This window comes from Leuciscus leuciscus (assembly GCF_965113295.1).
Source record: "Leuciscus leuciscus genome assembly, chromosome: 18".
Classification (NCBI taxonomy): Eukaryota; Metazoa; Chordata; class Actinopteri; order Cypriniformes; family Leuciscidae; genus Leuciscus; species Leuciscus leuciscus.
The window spans coordinates 7,823,598-7,844,197 of record NC_138742.1 but is presented as its reverse complement, the minus strand read 5'-3'; the positions used below and the strand labels follow the sequence as shown (position 1 = coordinate 7,844,197).

General features: G+C 39.0%; 3 protein-coding genes across 4 annotated transcripts in view; all 3 read left to right on the top strand.

Moving 5' to 3' along the window:
* The window catches only part of LOC309480929 (uncharacterized protein), a 38,431-nt gene extending 28,886 nt beyond the window's left edge, over positions 1–9,545 (top strand). Inside the window, exons 2-4 of one of the 2 annotated variants that reach the window (XM_082145675.1) lie at positions 6,426–7,884; positions 8,136–8,418; positions 8,653–9,545. In XM_082145675.1, the coding sequence (XP_082001801.1) occupies positions 7,391–7,884; positions 8,136–8,418; positions 8,653–9,123 (1,248 nt within the window). In that variant the 5' untranslated portion in view covers positions 6,426–7,390 and the 3' untranslated portion in view covers positions 9,124–9,545. Of the gene's footprint in view, positions 1–5,405; positions 7,885–8,135; positions 8,419–8,652 lie in introns of those variants that run through there. The other variant, XM_082145674.1, reaches the window with a different exon arrangement.
* kcng1 (potassium voltage-gated channel, subfamily G, member 1) overlaps positions 1–12,740 on the top strand; it is a 30,862-nt gene extending 18,122 nt beyond the window's left edge. The window contains exons 2-3 of the mRNA XM_082145632.1: positions 1,386–2,212; positions 10,520–12,740. Of these exons, the coding sequence (XP_082001758.1) occupies positions 1,457–2,212; positions 10,520–11,299 (1,536 nt within the window). The 5' untranslated portion in view covers positions 1,386–1,456 and the 3' untranslated portion in view covers positions 11,300–12,740. The remainder of the gene's footprint in view (positions 1–1,385; positions 2,213–10,519) is intronic.
* Positions 12,741–15,428: 2,688 nt separating this feature from the next.
* Positions 15,429–20,600, top strand: part of src (v-src avian sarcoma (Schmidt-Ruppin A-2) viral oncogene homolog) — a 48,332-nt gene continuing 43,160 nt past the window's right edge. The window contains exon 1 of the mRNA XM_082145628.1: positions 15,429–15,801. The gene's annotated coding sequence lies outside the window, so the exon portion shown is untranslated. The remainder of the gene's footprint in view (positions 15,802–20,600) is intronic.

Below are 20,600 nucleotides of genomic sequence, written 5' to 3'. Positions count from 1 at the left end.
ATAACTTAATTTTTTTTTTGTAAAAATGGCTTACTAAGCTTTTCTGTGTAATGTCCACTTTTACAACTTAAATTGTTGATCAACGCATTTTGGCTAGACAGGTGTATCCTGAGGATGGATGGACAGACAGATAGACAGACGGATAGATAAATAGATTAGATAGATAGATAGACAGATGGATGGATGGATGGATGGATGGATGGATGGATGGATGGATGGATCAATCAATCAATCAACTTTTATTTATATAGCACAATAAAAGCAACAGTAGTTGGCCATTGGGCTGTACAACAGGATAAATATCTTAAAAACAAGACCGACCGCAAAACAAATGATAAAGGGAGTTTACATCGGAACCACTAATTTGACAATTCAACATTAAAATCAAGGACAATTGTAAGCCTGTGAAAACAGGTAGGTTTTTAACTTAGATTTAAAAACAGACTCTGTGGATATTAGTCTTAAAGATACAGGAAGACTATTCCACAGTTTTGGACCAACAACAGAAAATGCACGGTCACCTCTCGTCTTCAGTCTTGATCTTGGAACCATCAACAGTCTTTGTTGAGATGACCTCAATGATCTAGCACAGTCATTTAATTTCAAAAGATCAGAGAGATAGTTTGGAGCTAATTCATTCATGGCTTTAAAAACAACTCTATAACAAACTGGCAGCCAGTGCAACGAACGCAGTATTGGGGAAACATGATCAAACTTCCTTGTGCCAGTCAAAAGTCTGGCTGCTGCATTCTGAACCATCTGAAGACGACTAATATTGGATTGACTCATTCCAATATAAAGAGAATTACAATAGTCAAGTCTAGATGAAATGAACGAATGAATCACTCTCTCAAACTCTGCAATTGTTAAAAAAAACTCTTAGCCTTAGATAATAGTCTTAATTGGAAAAAACTAGATTTAACTCCGGCACTTATCTGTTGGATGGATGGACGGACGGACGGACGGAAGGACTGATAGATAGACAGATGGATGGATGGATGGATGGACTGATAGATAGACAGATAGACAGACAGATATAGATAGATAGACAGATATAGATAGATAAATAGATAGATAGATGGATGGACGGACGGACGGACGGACGGACGGACGGACGGATGGATAGACGGACGGAAGGACTGATAGATAGATAGATACAGTAGATAGATAGACTGACAGACAGACAGACAGACAGACATACAGAGAGAGAGATAGATAGATAGATAGATAGATAGACAGACAGACAGACAGACAGACAGACAGACAGACAGATAGATTATACAGATTGTAATAGTCGCTCAGATGTCTGTCAGTGTTTATAGTGACCATAAAATCATCGATGATAATATTCTGATCTCTAATCCTCTGTCTCTCTCTCTGATCAGGGCAGTGTTTGAGAGGAAGCGCTGGACCACAGGCATGTGACGGCCGCTGAGGTGGAGGTGTCCGGTGAAAGATGACTTTACTGGCGGGCGATGGTTCGGATTACGACTACAGCGCTTTAAGCTGCACCTCGGACACCTCTCTGAACGCTCCACCCATCCAGGAGCGAGAGGCTCTAAAGGGGGTTTACTATAAACGAGCGCAACGACTGCCCCCGACTGCCCCCAGCACCCCCGACGACACCTGTGGCCAGCGCCTGCATGTCATCATTAACGTGGGCGGCCTCCGGTACCAGCTTCCCTGGACCACGCTGGAGGACTTCCCTCTCTCGCGTCTGGGACAGTTACGCCTGTGCAGCAGCTTCGACGAGATCATGCGTGTGTGCGACGACTACGACGTGGTCCACAACGAGTTCTTCTTCGACCGCAGTCCCTGCGCCTTCAGGACCATCCTCACGTTCCTGCGCGCCGGGAAGCTGCGCTCTCTGCGGGAGATGTGCGCCCTGTCCTTCCAAGAGGAGCTGCTCTACTGGGGGGTCCCGCAGGAAAGCCTGGAGTGGTGCTGCCGGCGACGCCTCCTGCAGCGCGTGGAGGAGTGCGACGAGCTTGAGCGGGACGAGGACGAGGACGACGAGGACGACAGTGGAAGCGGATTGGCCGGGGAGACTCGTCTCGGACGCTGCATGGGAAAACTAAGAGACATGGTGGAGAAGCCTCACTCTGGCCTGCCTGGGAAGATCTTCGCCTGTCTGTCGGTCCTGTTCGTCACCATTACAGCCATCAACCTGTCCATAAGCACCATGCCTGCTATGAGAGAGGAGGAGGAGAGTGTGAGTGTCCTTTTCTCTTGCGATCTAACACCCTTCTAATAAAAAGTTTGGGTTTTATTTGAAAGAAATTGAATTTTTATTTAGCAAGGATGCATTAAAGGGATACTTCAGGATTTAGCATTAAGCTTTGTATTAGTAGAAAACCTGTAGTATTTTCGAATTACCGTGCTCTCCACCCTCATCTCCCCCTGAGACGAGAGATTTATGTATTTTTTGTCTGGAAAAAATCCTCCGATGACGCAAAAATCGTCATTTTACGTCATCGGAGGATTTTTTGGCCAGAGGCTAAAGACTACAGCCAGTAGTAGGGGCTGTCCCGCATGTTCTCAACCCGCCCATAGGAGGTGGGATCTCACTCACAGAATGTACACATAGTATCAGCCATCTTTTTTTGGAAGCTAAGCTAGCAGGCTCTTGTTCTGTGGAGAAAGCTGAGTAGTAGGGGTTACCATACTCTTTGGCCGTCGGGATCATCCAAAATGTCCGGGATTCGGCTTTTGCTTTCTGCAGTCACCATTCATTGTTTACATGCACACCTTTTGTTTCAATCTAACTGAATTCATTCCGATTGGTGAATCTGAATGTAGTGTTTACATGAACGCTAAACAAGTGATCGGTTGATGTGCGTTTTAACATTGCTAAGAAAATTCCCGCTCCTCCGTGAGAGATACGAGACCGGTGCGTCTCACAGGTGTCGCTCATCAGTAATGACGCCACCGGCCTCGCGCCGTTCTCCCGCGCCCCTCAGTCTCGTCCTGCTCGCCACAGTAAACATGATGAATGGCGACTGTAGAACGCAAAAGCCGAATCCCGAACATTTTGGGCGATCTCGAAATCCCGGGCAGACTCGTCACGGAGACTCACTAGTAGCCTAGTCTTGTTGTTTAACTGCGCGCTCTTGCCGGTAGGCGTGGCTTGGGAGTGGCCTCATAGGGCAGCGAAGCAAGTGCATTCTGGGATCCACATAAGGCAAAAATACATTTTCTGGCTTTTCTCAGTCTAGAAAGCTCCAAATTCAAAAATAATTTCACATTTCTTCTACATAAATGACCCATTTTAAATATACATTCATCTTTCCAGAGGTGAAGGATCCCTTTAAATTGATCAATGGTGAGATTAAAAGGATTTCAAAATATTTCTATTTGAAATAAATGCTGTTCTTTTGAACTTTCTATTAGAATGCTGAAAAAAATGTGTCATGGTTTCTACAAACATTTTAAGCAGCACAATCGTTTTCAACATTGATAATAATAATAAATGTTTCTTGAGCAGCAAATCAGGTCCGTGTACAGGTCCGTCCATCTATCTATCCGTGTTCAGTCATTTAAAAAAAAAAAATGAAATTGATTTTATATTTTTAGATTCAGGGGTAGAAAATTGATAAATGGTAAAGAGGGCACAGGTTGATCTTTGGTCGACCAATCAGCAGAAAGGGGCGTTTCATGCCCGGCCCTCGTGGAAATCGAATATTCAAGCCGTTTATCCATTTTCTAGCCCTGAATATAAAAATATAAAATCAAGCCGAATTCTCTTTTTTTTTTTCTTTTTTTTTTTTAAACTAAAAACTAATAAATGAGACGTTTTCTCATTTGTCTACTTTCAATATTAAATAAAAAAACGACTGAACGAATGATACACGGATTGACACGGACCAAATCATCATATTAGAATGATTTCTGGCGGATCATTTGACACTGAAGACTGGAGTAATGATGCTGAAAATTCAGCTTTGATCACAGGAATAAATTACATTTTACAATATATTAAAATAGAAAACAGATATTTTAAATTGCAATAATATTTCAGAATATTACAGTTTGTACTGTATTTTTGATCAAATAAATGCAGCCTTTTTGAGCATAAAAGATATCTTTCAAAAACATTCAAGAAATCTAACCAACCCCAAACTTTTGAACGGTACTGTAAATCAGATTTGTATGATTTGTTTTAAACACTAGGGTTACAACAATATTATACATTTGGCTGATACAGCTAAGCTGTCTAAATAAAAATAAATAAATAAATAAATCAAACACTAAAAACTAAACTTATTCATTATTAATATTACATGTGAATTTCTGCATTAAAACATGTGATTACATGTATGAAAAAATGTATATTAATTTAGAGATTTGCTAAAGATTACATTTAATTATGTAATTAAATGATTCATTTTTAAAGATTAACTTTAAGTTACCATTAGTTGGTCTAATATAAATGTAAAAATAAGGGAAATTAGCATGCATGGACAATTGCACAATTAAATATCCAATAACAAATCATAAAAAAAATAAAAAAAATGATTGGCCAGTAACTGATATGGTCCTCCTGATATTATAGTGCATCCCAAAAAAATACTTTTAGTTTTAAAAAATACTTCCCTGCAGACGATCTGGCTTCCTGTAGTTGGATCTCAAACACACACCAGCTAATCAAGGTCTTTACGTTCACTTGAACATTACAGCCAGGCGTATCAAAACTCATCTCTGTAGGAAGGAAGATCTCAAGAATCAAGCTCACTTACTTAAATTCATCAATCTCCAAGACCCCTGTTCAGAATCGTTCTCCTCGACCAGAGGAAATCTGCTCCAGCAGACAGTTTTGCTTCAGGAGAGGTCATCTTTTTTTCCAGAAATGATTTGTGGCAATTAGACCGAGTCGCACGTTAAACCAGCTCCGTCACTAATTGAATTAAGACACTCATTGTCTCGGCTCACATCAGTCACTGGAATAATTCAAATGGCTGCCCCTGGGAAAGAGAAAAACAGAGCATAGAAGATTAAATTAAGCTTTAGACCAACATAGCACTAGCATGACAGTCTTCTTCCATTTTCATAAATGATGTCCTTTGTGTACGTATGTCACAAGCTATTATCTACTGTGAGGATTGAAACAAGACAGTTGTAGGAATTTTCCAAGTATTTACTGACAAATCCAATTAATATTGTTACATTTATTAGTAGCCTATGGACCTCATTTTGCCATTTTGGTGACATTTAGTTGGTTTTAATTTTATGTTCATAGTAATAATAATAATCTCAAGAATGTTTATTGGTGGATGGTTTGTCTGGCATGAGGTTTATTTTTTAGGGGCGAAGTAGTAGACTAAATATAAAGCACTAAAATATATGTAAAGCACTACTAAATATTTATAAAATTAGGTGTAATTTTCAGTGCCCCTAAAAAAGTCGTTGGCACCATTTTCACAGGTGAGCTGAATTGATTTACTGTACCACAATCAACACATTTTTCTTACTTTGTTGCTGTTAGTCATCAAGGTGCAATCCTAGGATTTAATGAGAACGAATACACACTGAGGATGGAGGTGAGACGAGGTGATATAAAAATATGCAGCGAAGTTCTGAAAACACCTTTAGGAAGGATGTTTCCATTAATCTCCAGCTTCCTCTAGTGGTCTACTGGCAGTATTACAACTGAGAACCAGACATTGGCTGGGATCAGAGGATTATAGCTTTCAGTTCAGCCAAAATAATTCTGGCATTATTTACTCACCTTAATGCCATTCCAAAGTAGTATGATTTATTTATTTATTTTCTAATACAGAACACAAAATAAGTTATTTTATGATAAGGTGGTGTATGCTGTTTTTGTCCATACAGTGAAAGTCAATGGGGTCCAAAAGTTTCAAGCTACAGAAAAGATGATACTAAGCAAGATATAAGATTATTCACAACAACTGAACACATGAACTCTTGCAAAAACACTTTACATTATGAAACATATCTCTTTAAACCATACACTATTTTGCCAAAGGTTTTTGGACGTCTGCCTTTACATGCACATGAACGTTAATGACATCCCATTCTTAATCCGTAGGGTTTAATATGGAGTTGGCCCACCCTTTGCAGCTATAACAGCTCCAACTCTTCTGGGAAGGCTTTCCACAAGGTTTAGGAGTGTTTATGGGAATTTTTGACCATTCTTCTAGAAGCGTATTTGTGAGGTCAGGCACTGATGTTGGACGAGAAGGCCTGGCTCATAGTCTCCGCACTAATTCATCCCAAAGATGTTCTATGGGGTTGAGGTCAGGACTCTGTGCAGGCCAGTCAACTCACTCATCCATGTCTTTATGGGCCTTGCTTTGTGGATGTCATGTCATGTTGGAACAGGAAGGGGCCATCCCCAAACTGTTCCAACAAAAATTGGGAGCATGAAATTGTCCGAAAATGTCTTGGTATGCTGAAGCATTAAGAGTTCCTTTCACTGGAACTAAGGGGCCAAGCCCAACCCCTGAAAAACAACCCCACACCATAATCCCCCCTCCACCAAACTTTACACTTGGCACAATGCAGTCAGGCAAGTCCCGTTCTCCTGGACACCGCCAAACCCAGACTCGTCCATCGGATTGCCAGACAGAGAAGCGTGATTCGTCACTCCAGAGAACACGTCTCCACTGCTCTAGAGTCCAGTGGCGGCGTGCTTTACACATCTGCATCCGATGCTTTGCATTGCACTTGGTGATGTAAGGCTTGGATGAAGCTCCTCGGCCATGGAAACCCATTCCATGAAGCTCTATGCACTGTTCCTGAGCTAATCTGAAGGCCACATGAAGTTTGGAGATCTGTAGTTGGAGACTTCTGTGCACTGTTCCCCTCAGCATGCGCTGACTCCGATTGATTTTATACAACTGTGGCCATGGAAGTGATTGGAACACCTGAATTCAATGATTTGGAGGGTTGTCTCAATACTTTTGGCAATATAACTTTTTATTATCACTGAATATAACACAACATTAAGTGAAGAAAAGTAAAGATAATTAAATTACATTACAGTTTTTCTCGATTGGTTTGGCTCATTTCTTGAAACCGAGATGACATTCTCAAAATAACATGGACAAATCTCCAAACCACCTTGCAATTGTTCACAACAGAATGTCATTTTTCATTGGTTTTATCAAATTGCAAATGCTTTAGTACATGTCTCAAGTGACTCTGTGCTTTTTTTCAAATGATTATGTACAAGTAGCTACAGTTAGCACAATGAGCCCACATTTAGCACATTTTCCAAATAAATAGATCTTGCTGATCTAAACTGATTAGTTGATTTTTCAGTGAAATGGTTACTCTCTCCAAAACATATCAGCATGGTTTCATTGTGTAAGTCATCATATGCACAATTGTCTGTTCAACTGTCAAAATTAGTCAAAGATATAATACCATGAAAGAATTTCTTGGAACATTTGATACATTTATGACAGTACTTGACAATCAATCAGGTGAAATTAGAACTAACGAAGGAGCAGTTTCCCACATCTCAGATGACCAATCAAACAGTTTGTTTAGTTACCTGACAGGTGTTGTCTATGATTCTGACTGCTGCCAAAAGTATATAGACAGAGCTTGGCCCGGGGCCAGTTTCATTTGCAGTGTGAACATGGAAGCACCTCGCCAAGTACAACAGCAACTTCCTGCTCGAGGAAGAGGAGGAGGAAGAAGAAGAGGAAGAGGAGGAGTGAGAATGCGTGGAGGAATAGGGGGAAGAGGCCGAGGAGCACGGAGGCACCATGATGTCCCAGATGAAATCCGGGCCACCCTTATTGACCACGTTATAAACCATCGCCTCACAATGGCAGAGGCAGGTCGCCGAGTGCAGCCTAATGTGCCTCGGTCTACAGTCTCCTCCATCATCCAAACCTTTCGCAGGGAAAACAGGTACAGAACTATTCTATTGAACTATTCAGTGTTGGTGTGTGTGTAGGCCTAGAGTACTGTAATATCTTCATGTGATGTTATATGATACTATAAAAATGACAAAGAAAAAAAAATGGAGAAAACACTGTGAATAGTATTCCAGTCACTGTGCAGTGCATCACACTTTTAGTACCATAAAACAGCAGTACAATTACATTGGTAACTCATTTTGTAACAAATTTACAGTGTTGACCTTTGACTTGTATGTCTAGGATTGGACGACAGCCTCAAGTGGGTGGCAGAAGAAAACTTCTAAATGAACAACAAGAACAAGAAATATGCAACATGGTCATTGCAAATAATGCCATCACACTGAGACAGATTCGTAATGCAATCCTTCTAGACAATGTAATGTTCCAAAATATAAACTCTATCAGCATCTCCACAATAGACCGGGTATTGAAGAAACATCAGATGACCATGAAACAGATTTACAGGGTACCATTTGAGAGAAACTCTGACAGAGTGAAAGATCTGCGGTACCAGTATGTGCATGTAAGTCAACTACTGGTTGTCTATCATTGTAACACTATTACAGTAAGACATGGTTACCACTTTTTTTTTTTTTGCTTTATCCTTTTTACCTTCAGAATCCAGCTTTGTGTGACTAGAGCATTTTGCCTAGAAATTGTCTTCAGTTTTTCACTCCCTCTTTTTACAGTACTTTAGATCCTCCCTGCAGTATCTGTCTCTACTTGACTGATTAGATTTATTTTTATTCTATTGTAGAGAATAATGGCATTAGAAGGCAACGAAACCTCTCACATCCTAGTGTTCGTTGATGAAGCTGGCTTCAACCTGGCCAAAGGTCGAAGGCGTGGCCGTAACATCATTGGCCACCGAGCCACTGTGGATGTCCCAGGCCAGCGAGGAGCAAATATAACAATGTGTGCCGCTATATCAGAAAGAGGTGTGGCCACACACATTCCCAGTTTAGGGCCCTACAATACACAAAAGCTCCTCAATTTTTTGGACCACCTTTATACTGATCTGATCCCGGAAAATGAGAGAGGTGAAGAAGGACCTCAGCTACCACATTATGTCATTGTGTGGGATAATGTGAACTTCCACCGTGGCCCACGCATCAGAACCTGGTTCACCACCCATCCCCGGATGCTAATGGAGTTTCTTCCACCTTACTCTCCTTTCCTAAATCCAATTGAGGAGTTTTTTTTCAGCTTGGAGGTGGAGGGTGTATGAGCATCAGGCTCAAGACCAGAGGGCCCTGCTGCATGCAATGGATGCTGCATGTGAGGACATCACAGGGGATCAATGTAGGGGATGGTTGAGACATTCACGCCGTTTCTTCCCTCGCTGCATCACAAGAGAAAATATCCGTTGCGATGTGGATGAGAATTTATGGCCTAACAGAGAGCAGCGCGTCGATGGCCAGGAGGATGAGGATGGTGGCCAGGAAAGAGAGGGTGACAATGGCGACCACTGAAAATATTACTGTACTATAGTTCTGAAACTTTATTTACAGTATGGTAGGCTAGAGTTTTTTTTTGTTTTTTGTTTGTGTTTATAACTGTTCACATTTACAGAATCCTGTATATGTTTTCTTTTCACAGTATGTTCTCTAATGTTAACATTTCTTTGTACGAATAAAAATGTTTACAGTTTCCTTGAGTATGAGTGGTTTATTGGAGGCTGATTTTACTGTAAAATCTTTTAGTTTTATTCATAGTGGTATTCTGTTGCTAGACCTGTGCCTCAGTGACAAAACGTCTAAGCATTTTGACTTGCAGTGCTTAAACAATGCCAAAGGTATAATGCATTTTGGGGGCATTGACTATTTATATGAGAAGGATATTTAGTTTTGACACATGGATAAACTGTTTTGGGAGAGATATGAGCTTTTGCAGGGGATCCATGGTGTTGTGCTAAACCATCCAGGTTATTTTGACAAAAGCACTAAATGAATGCACATGTGCCAAGGCAATTGAGAAGGATCTGTGCTATTTTGACTGTACTGACCTTTTATATGGGAAAGGAATCTGCTTTTGAAGCATGGAAGAAGAGTTTGGGGAAAGATATTTGATTTTGCTAGTGAGCTATAATGTTGAGCAGAACTGTAAGACTGTTTGGCCAAATGACCTTATGGTTTTGAGAATGTCATCTCGGTTTCAAGAAATGAGCCAAACCAATCGAGAAAAACTGTAAAATAAGATTTTAGTGTTTTTAAGAAGTTTTTTTTTATGCTCACCAACACTGCATTTTTTGTCAAAATACAGTAAAAACGCTAATATTGTGAAATATCGCTACATGTTAAATTATTACATTTCAGCATCATTCCGCCAGTCTTCAGTGTCACATGATCCTTCAGAAATCATTCTAATATGATGCTGCTCAAGAAACCATGATGCAGTTTTTTTTTCAGGATTCTATGATGAATATGAAGTTGTAACAAATCTTTTGTAACATTATAAATTACTTTACTGTCACTTCTGATCAATATAATGCATCCATGCTGAATAAAACTATTAATTTATTCTTCTTCTTACTGACCCCAAACTTTTAAACGGTAGTGTGCATAATGTACCTATATATATATGCTATACACATAGTTATAAACTTTTCCATTGATCTCTTTCAGGGCAAATGCTCTCAGATGTGCTACAACATCTTCATAGTGGAGACGGTGTGTGTGGCCTGGTTCTCCCTGGAGTTCACGCTGCGCTTCATCCAAGACCGCAGTAAGCTGGCCTTCCTCCGGCGCCCGCTGAACCTGATCGACGTCATAGCCATCCTGCCCTACTACATCACGCTGGTGGTGGACAGCACCTCCACGGGGGAGAAGCGCTTGGGCTCGGGCAGCAGTTACCTGGACAAAGTGGGCCTCGTGCTGCGGGTCTTGCGTGCGTTACGCATCCTCTACGTGATGCGCCTGGCGCGGCACTCGCTCGGACTCCAGACGCTCGGGCTCACGGCGCGCAGGTGCACGCGAGAGTTCGGCCTGCTCCTCCTCTTCCTCTGCGTGGCCATTGCGCTCTTCTCCCCGCTCCTCTACCTGATCGAGAACGAGGCGGCGGCCACGCGAGAGTTCAGTAGCATTCCCGCCACGTACTGGTGGGCCGTGATCACGATGACCACGGTGGGTTACGGCGACATGGTGCCGCGCAGCATCCCTGGACAGGTGGTGGCGCTCAGCAGCATCCTCAGCGGGATCCTGCTCATGGCGTTCCCCGTCACCTCCATCTTCCACACGTTCTCGCGCTCCTACGTGGAGCTCAAACAGGAGCAGCAGCGGCTGCTTCAGCGCCGGACTCACTTCCTTCTGCGCAGTCGCATCGCGGGACTCGGCAGCAACCTGTCGGTGGAGAGCGACGTGCTCTTCCCTAGCGTCTCGTCCGACCACAGAGACAAAGAGGAGTAAAAGTGCAGGACTTAAGTGGAATGAAAAGCTTTTTTTATATATATCTTGAATGTTGTTTTCACATATTGTCCATCAACAATCCATTAAAAGACTTTTAGGGAACGTTCCAGCAGAATTGACTTCCAAGTTAAACATATCCGAACCGTTCTGACCTCGTTAATCAAGGTCTTTGGGTTTATTTGAAAATGAATGACTTGATCTTAATGGAATAGGTCACCCAAAAAAATAAAATAATTCTGCCATAATTTATCCACCTTAATAACATCCCAAAGCTTCTTTTGTGGATTTTTTTAAAAATTGTAATTAATTTTATTAATTTTAAATAATACATAAGATGTTTTTCCCCCCATTTAATTATAATGAACTTTCATGTCTTTCACAATTTTGTCAAGTCACCTTTATTTATAAAGCGCTTTATACAATACAGATTGTTTTAAATAAGCTTTACTGTGATAAACAGGAAAATAATTATTATATTAGAATTCAATTCTGCTGTAAAGCAGCTCTAAAAAAGACAATAGCGTCATAAGTCAGTTCAGTTTTATAACTGAGTAAAGTTGAAATATGGAAGGAGTTGAATTCAGCTAGAAAGCAATGATGTCATCATCCAGCTCTAGGAACCCAAACTCCATCGGTCACAGAAATGGAGAACAAAACCTCGGGAGAAACCAGGCTCAGTCGCATCACAAGTTAGATAGATCCAGCTCCTTACTTGAAGATCAAAAATGATCGGAAGTGTCCTTAATAAAACTATCTTAAAGTTTCACGAAATGATTCATAATGACTTTTGAAATGCTTCGAAATTTGATTAAATGATTAAGTCATTAATAGGACTTTGCTTCTCATGAACGCATTATTGTTTACTAAAATTAAAAGTATTAAAGCTCATTTTCGGTGATTGAAAGAAAGCTAAAATAAAATATAAATGTTAGAAGAAAATCCTAAACTTAAACTTGGCAACTGATTGAAATACATAAGATTAAGTATTAACATTATTAAAAACTGAAAAATATATAAGATGAATTAAAACTATTCTGAAAAAAAAACTCAAACACTAATAAAAGTGACAAAAGCACTTAACAAAATTACTAAATCTTTAACTAAAATTAAAATGAAAACTGAAAATATAAAAATAGAAGTTAATTCAACATATAAATAAATACAGTATAATCTATATAAATAAATAATAGTATACAAGTAACACTAATCCACATCATGGTCAGCGAAGGCATTTGGCAAGGTTTTCATTCAAATAAAATTCAAATTTCAGTTTGTTTCTAATGCAAAGCTATCATATGATATAGTCATATCAACCACTTTTATGATGCTTTTTGTCATTTTCCAGCTTGACCCATTCACTTACATTATATTAAAAAGAGTGGACAGGACAGGCCATGGAAGGGAAAGAAAGTCATGCAGGTTTGAAATGACATGAGGGTTATTATTATCATTATTATTATTTTTGGTTGGGTGAACTATCCCTTTCAGAAGCAAAACTGAACTTGTCTGTTTAAATTCATCAAGCTCTAAGCCATTTCTTTTTCTTGTTGTTGTTGTTCAGGCTGCTTTTCAAAATCTTTCTGCTTACAGATGTGGTCACTATTTACGTCCTCTATTGGTCAAACTTGTTTTCGCTATGAATTCACACCAAATTTCAATACACAGCAAAAGGCAAAACTCCTATACATATGCTTGTGATCCCGGTCTCCCACATTTGCATGCATATAAATACAACTGAATGCTAAAACAAGGTCCAGTCTAATCGCACCTTAAGAAGAGGAAATCATTTTGTAAGACGGCTTATTTTACATATTGTCCATCAACACCCCACTCTGTTGAATCAGCACATGTATATTCAGTACTTTAGTACTGCATGGATATCTTCCCTTTGTGCATATTTAATTCTAACAAACATAAATCACATCAAACACTAACATATCACTTGAATGATGTAAACACCAGGGGGCAGCATTGGCAAATCTTTGGAAATAAACTAAGATTTTCTGTAAAACAAGACTATAATGTGCAAATGGAGGAAGACAGCAGAAATAAGCCTCAGGCTATAGTTTCTGGTATGTATGTAGCTTTCAAAATCTGATGAGGCTTGTCATGTTATGTAAAATGGCAAGCTGAAGGCAAGCGCTCTCAAAAAAAATTTGAAATCTACTTAACGAGTCCCAAAACTAGTTCCTAATATCCAATGAGGAATGTGCATATGTCTGAATTCCTCTTCTTTATGAAGATGCTGGGATGACTTGTCTGAGAGTAAAAAAATTAAAAATAAATCCAGAGCTCTGAAAGTATATAGGCTAATACATTTTTGTAATGAATGTGTTGCTTATTATAAGCTTAGAAGTTAGAACTAGTGATTTATTAAAACTTAAGATAGGAAGTTAGAAGATTAATTGTTAGAAAACAATCTACACTGTAAAAAACAAAAGGCTTTTCCAAAGCCGCAGCACTACATCTAACTCAAAAGGTTGATTCTGCCTAAATGTGATCATCGCTAGTGGAGTCATATTTAGTAGACCTATATAGACACATTTCATTTTTAACAAATGCAGCTACTTTCTTTCTCAAAATAAGACAGTAGGGAAAGACTGGTTTTACCAGTGTCTTTACGCCAGTGGTGGAATTATTTGATTCATCACAGTGGCTTGAATCTTTTAAATCTGTTCCCAAAAGTAAAATTTTGATTCGCCACATTACGCCAGTAGGTGGAGACAAAGTGAGTGTCTTTGAACCGTTCACTCAGCCGATTTAAAACACTAAGTCGCTCACGATTCGCCTTCAGTCGGTCACTAGTCACTTTTAGATCAAAAAGTCGGTCATTTTTAGATCAAAACACTGACAATGTAGGGGGAGTGTTCATTCATCAGTCTAACCAATGAGCTTTGAAAGCATAAGATCCCACCCTCCCTTCAGAGCATCTCCAAAGCCACGCCTCCTTCAAAACACATGAATGCACACAGCAGAGTCCGCAAAGCATGAGAGACAGCGTTAAATTACCTCATGTCTCAAATAACATAACATTACAATAATAAATGAACATAAACAACTTAAAGACCTGTACCACCTGACTTCAGCAGATTCATTTCGGAACTGATAGTTTTGCTATTGAAATGCATAAATTTGTGTCACGAACCGCTCCAACTCTGAGTATAACGTCACAGGTTTTCCATCGCTTCCAAATTACAATAATTATGGCGGGAATGCAGCATAAGCTCATGTTTTGGTTCAGGAGGAATTGTAAAAGGGGGCTGCTGTTTAGGTTGTGGCACTTGGTGACTGACGTCTGTCTAACTCTGGATAGCATGAAACGCAGATGACGTGATGATGTCTGCACGAGCAGGGTGCGCGGAGGTATGGAAATACATATGATGACAGACAGGTAGGACATCCTATCATTGCATTCGGGCCGAATGCAATGATTGGACGAACATTTTATGGTCCTACGCCTTCCACAGACGATATAAATACATTTAGACTTATGGTGATTGTTGGATGTGAAGAGACTTTCAACCAACAGAACAAAAAATGTTTCTGGAACAAATCATCTACCATGCCTTTAACTTAACACTTAAATTGTTCATTCGTAAGACAGGTTTGTTCAAAAACGAAACCCCACTTATATTTATATAAATTTGTCAATTAAAGCTTTTGCGTTCGCCATATTTATCTACGTTTATGACAGACTTGACTATGCAAGCCGTATATATATTTTTCACCGAGCAATCTCAAAATGACGTTGCGGGTGCCCCAGATCCAGCAATAGGTGGCCCAGTTACCTTATATTCTCTACAGAGTCATGATAAACCCCATTCCAGTCTCTCTCTCTCTCTCTCTCTCTCTCTCTCTCTCTCTCTCTCTCTCTCTCTCTCTCTCTCTCTCTCTCTCTCTCTCTCTCTCTCTCTCTCTCTCTCTCTCTCTCTCTCTCTCTCTCTCTCTCTCTCTCTCTCTCTCTCTCTCTCTCTCTCTCTCTCTCTCTCTCTCTCTCTCTCTCTCTCTCTCTCTCTCTGTTGCAGACTTGTCTCTGCTAGTCAAGTGTAACGTAGTAAAACAGTGTCACGTCAAGCGCCCTGCCCTCCCCTCTCCTCCCTCCCTCCCTCCTTCAGTTTTCCCAGCGTCTCATATGGGTGTCATGGATTTGACTCCCCCTTCGGCCGTGTGCTGTTTCTCAGGGACGCAATAAGCACTGCTTATCCAGGCAGGCATCAGATCATTCCCGATCGCTTTTGATCGTGACGTTGGATATATTAATTGTTACCGGCGTGAAGATGACTCGTGCAGCTGTGCGCGTTCCCAGGCAACCCCCGTCATGAACGCGCACTGAACGCGCTCACTCTCCGTTTCATTTCGTCTGTTACAGCCGCAAAACATTACTGACTATGGAAAGCTGAGTCTCGTTCATTCATAGACCGAAACCAGTAAATCAACGGTCATTCAGAGCAGCCAGAAAACAAAAGGATTTTATTCACACCACATTTGTGGTTCTCGACAAGGTGAGTAGGCTACGAACGCCTTATTTTATATCAGATGTTTTTGTTAACCGTTGAGATTGAAAATAGACCTCAATGTGATTTTAGCCAGATTTCCGGTTGATAAAATAAATAAAAGGTGTGGTTTATTGATTAAAATGAATGTGCGAGCTCAATATTTCTCATCGTGTTTATAAATCCGGGTATTTTTTCTCCGATCCACCGGTTTAAATGGATTCTTTGATTGTGTCTCAACAACATCAAATGATCGCGATGTTTTCCATTTTAATCAGATACAAGTCTGATTAATTTGTGTGAATATTGCAGACAAACAATCACAATGTGTGTGAGCGGTTTCAGATGACTAACTACCTGAAGTCCTGTCAAGGACTAGTCTGGATTTGTCTTTCTTTTTTTCTTTGGTAGCCCTACATCACACCTGGATTGTGTGTCTACTATGTCAATTTCTTCTATTGAGATTAAATGAAGAGCTTCTCAGATGTTTCTCCTGAGGAGAAAGACGTCAGTAATTTCAATCGTCTCCTCTACAGTTACAGATCTCAACTCTTATCTATCTATCTATCTATCTATCTATCTATCTATCTATCTATCTATCTATCTATCTATCTATCGTCAGCCAGTGGAAGTCTTAAGTGAACTAAAGAGAAGTTCTCGTCTGCTTTGTTGGCGGTACTTGAGATTATGGTTCTCCCACTCAAGATGACTCAAATCTCTAAATATTGAGTTTGCCATAAGGCATGAGTGCTTGATTCCTATTTTTGGACATCTTTAAAGTTAAGAAAAACATAATCTGATTTGGTCATAATCCGACTGTGACCTGATTTGGCCATAATCATGAATTGGTGGCTAATTTTTATGAATTTGTACACTCTTTTTTTTTTTTACTTTTTTGTGTGATCTGGTTACGCATGAGGGTGAGGTTCAGGGGTGGATCTTATTTTTTTCCAAAAATCATATGTTTCCATATGAATCGCATGGTGCAAATTAATGTGAAATCTCCACCTCGTAAAATAGTTTTCTCATAAGATTAGGTTGATCATTTTTAGCCTTTCTATGACATGTAGAGGTCCTCTAGTGCAGTCACGTTTTCTTTTCCATACTTTGCTCTCTACAACCCTCTTTACAGTCAGGGGCTTTACATTAACACATTTCTGAAGACATATTCCCTGTACAGAACTGTGCTCTACTGTAAATCATGGGTTAAGGAAACCATATCAGGAAAGTTTGAGCATAGAACTAAGCTATAATTTGTTAGTTTACCACTTCTCATCTTGTAGAAAGACCTCGCCCACACTTACTGTCCTCAGAGTGTTTCGTTTTACCATCCTCCTCATTCTTCATGGCAAAATGCACTTAGGTAAGTGAAAGTGAGAGTACGGTTTGTTCTAACCAAATCGACCATGGTTGAAGGGCTGGATAGTATCATCAACCTCACTTGACCGTTTAGGTCTTTGGTTGGAGAAATAAAGCACTAATGTCTGAATACTGAGCGAGGCAGCTCACAGTAGCAGACGTATTTTGTGTTTATCTTTGGGTTTTGCCTTCTCTGTTGACTTTTGTTTAATTTGAATTAGTTCCAGTTCTGTTGTTGTACATCCTGGTTATCGCTGGCGCTTTGCCAGAGTCTCAATGTCAATGTTAATTCTAGGGTTTAGCAGAGTGGATTCACAGTGCAACTGTGTTTTTGCTTTCTTTCATTTTATCTTCCGCCATGTTAATTTAAAAGTCCAGTCACTTTGAAAAATAATAGCACGCCTTTACTCAACAATCTGCACGATCTGAGGAGACTTTATGTCTGTAGCACAAACAGTGTTGGATACTTTAAATTAGGGTTTGTTCAAATCCCCAACCCTAAGTATGCTTGCCTTAGTATGCACCACGATAAAGAAATCTAAAGCTGTGCACACTGACTGTACGATTTATAATAGTCCTTTACGACTGTTGCTTCTCATACTATACGAACATGATCCTCGCTGTAAGCCGTATTACACTGTAGGATCTCAGTGTGATTCATGTCAGACATGTTAAAAACGGACACACGCAAGAAGACTCGTTCTGAGATTTACATCATCAATCCATGGCACGTTCTGTTACTCTGAGCTGCATTATACACAGGATTGAAATAGGGCTGTGAAACGATTAATTGCATCCAAAATAAATGTTTGTTTACAATATATGTGTGTACTGTGTATAATTATTTTGTATATATAAATACACACACATGCATGTAGCCTAAGAAAAATATTTTATATATAAAAATAATAATTTTAAATAAATAATAATTTAAATAATTTAATATATAAAATATTATTGGATCGGTATGATTTTTAATGTTTTTAAAATAAGTCTCTTCGCTCACCAAGGCTGCATTTATTTGATAAAAAAAACAAAAAAAAACCAGTAATATTGTTAAATATTATGACAAATTAAAATAACTTAATTTGTAACTTAAAATAACTGTTTTCTATTTTAATATATTTTAAAATGTCATTTATTCCTGTGATCAAAGCTGAATTTTCAGCATCATTACTCCAGAGTCACATGATCCTTCAGAAATCATTCTAATATGCTGATTTGATGCTCAAAAAACATTCATTATTATTATCAATGTTGAAAACAGTTGTGTAAAAAAAAATTTCAAACACAAACTTTTATTTTGGATGCGATAAATTGTTTCACATCCCTAGATTGAAATAGTGTCTGGCAAAGAAATAACATCTCTAGCATTCATTCTGATCATGGCTTTACTTAAAAAAAAAAAAGAAGAAAAAAAGAAGATGTGTGTGGTGCAAGTGGTGGTTTGTTGTTGTCTCACTAATTGCATCATCAGGTTCTGCACTCCTATTGGTTAATGACTTGACGGTTGAGAAGTTGCACTGCAGGACTGTGACACTGAAACTGCCAGAATTTGATCTGAGGTCAAATTTGATCATCATGGTCAAACTAGCGATTAAAGACTTCGGATTTGGGCCTAAGATCAGAGAAATCTTTTAGGATTAAAAATTTGGCAAAATCGCGGCCAAAATCGTGCAATGTGAACCTGGCTTAACACGAGACTCAGAGTTGCACTTCAGAACTGAGACTCTGTAATGAGTGAACATCTGATAACTTCAAGGTATCCCCTAAATCTGTAGTACTAGTGTTCACGCCGATGAGCTGTTTATATGCCATAGTGATTTGGAGCAATTAGCTATTGCATCCCCGTCCTCAGTAGTGTTCATCTGTTGTTTCTCTGCATTGCCCGTGGCTGTTGATGGTGCTTTCATGAGGAGGGGCTGATGCTCTTAATTAGACGTGCTCATGACACCATCGAGGGCTCTCGAAGAGGGGGCCCGGATCCCGTGAAGTGGCCTTAATGCTTTTCGGAATTCTGTGAATGCCTCTCAATGAAAGCCGTGAAAGTTTTAAGTCTGCTCCAAATGAGATCATCGGAAAAGCAGCTTTTTAAGGCAAATTCCTGTTAATTGGTAACGTGCCGACGCAGTGGGGCCTTTGTCCTCTCTTCACTGGGACCCTCTGTCTCTGAGGAGTGATACACTCAGCTTTGGGCTGCGTTATGAATGACACACTTGTTTCTGTTGTCTGGCTTTGAGAATTGGCACGCAATAAAAAGTGGCTTCATCTTTAGAAATGCTATTATGTGAACGAGTGATCGTAGGAGGCATGATCCGAGGGACAGAGAGGAATCAGAGGACAACGTAGAACACATTTTGAATTAAAAAAAAAATGCAAAAGAGATACTTTCATAAATTACTCAAATCTCCCATAAATATTCCGTAAATCATAAATTTCCTAAAATTGCTTCTAAAACATAAGATATATATATAATTGGATATACATTTTGCTTTTCAAAAAGTAAAAAACAACAACTGAAATTCTTTCCAGTACCTTATTGAAAACACGTTTAATTTTAATAATTCAGTGCTTGTCAAACACGTTACTTACTTCTTTCTTTTTGTTTGTTTGTTTAAAGTCATTTCTTTATAGTATTGTTTGTCAACTCTGTTACAGACAAATGAAGCAGTGTGTAGAAATAACAGTAACAGTGTTTGACAGTAACAGAATTGACAATTTTTAACTTTTTAGCCCAAAAACTGTACTTGCTAGCGTAAATGCTAAGAGCACATGATGGCACTAATGAAATCAGGATTAAAAGACTTTTAAACAACCCACTGTGTGATCAGTGATAAATTCTGTTTTCCTTTTGGTATTGTGGTAACAATTTTGACATTTCACAAAATAACTTTTTAGGTTAAAATATTTTATCAGAGAGAGCACACACATACCTTTCAGTGCTTCAGATGTTATCAGTGAGGGAGAGTGACATGATGTCCTGTGAGAAATAATTCCACCAATTTAAAGGTACGGTACGGTAACAGAATTGACGCAAAATTTACACATGTTTTTTTAAGATAAAAAGTTGTTTTTAAACCATTTAATGTTGTAGTTAATGTTGGAAAATGACTATTTAGGGCTTTTATAAATAAAAGTAAATGAAATCTTACCAAAAGAAAAGTAAAATAAAATATTTTCATTACATACATGATGGAAAAAATGCACTGACTAATTCATGATTTTCAGATAAGACACTTTTTACAGAAAATATTATATTGTGTGATCCATGACAATGAGTAACAATTACAAATTATTAAAATAATAAAAAATATAACTTTAACTATAACTTTTACTTTTTACTTTAACTATAAAAAAATGATAGAATCACCCATATTCATGACAGTTAAGCTCATTTCTCATTTATAATACTGTAATGCAAAAATATTGTTTAATGTATTCATGCATAA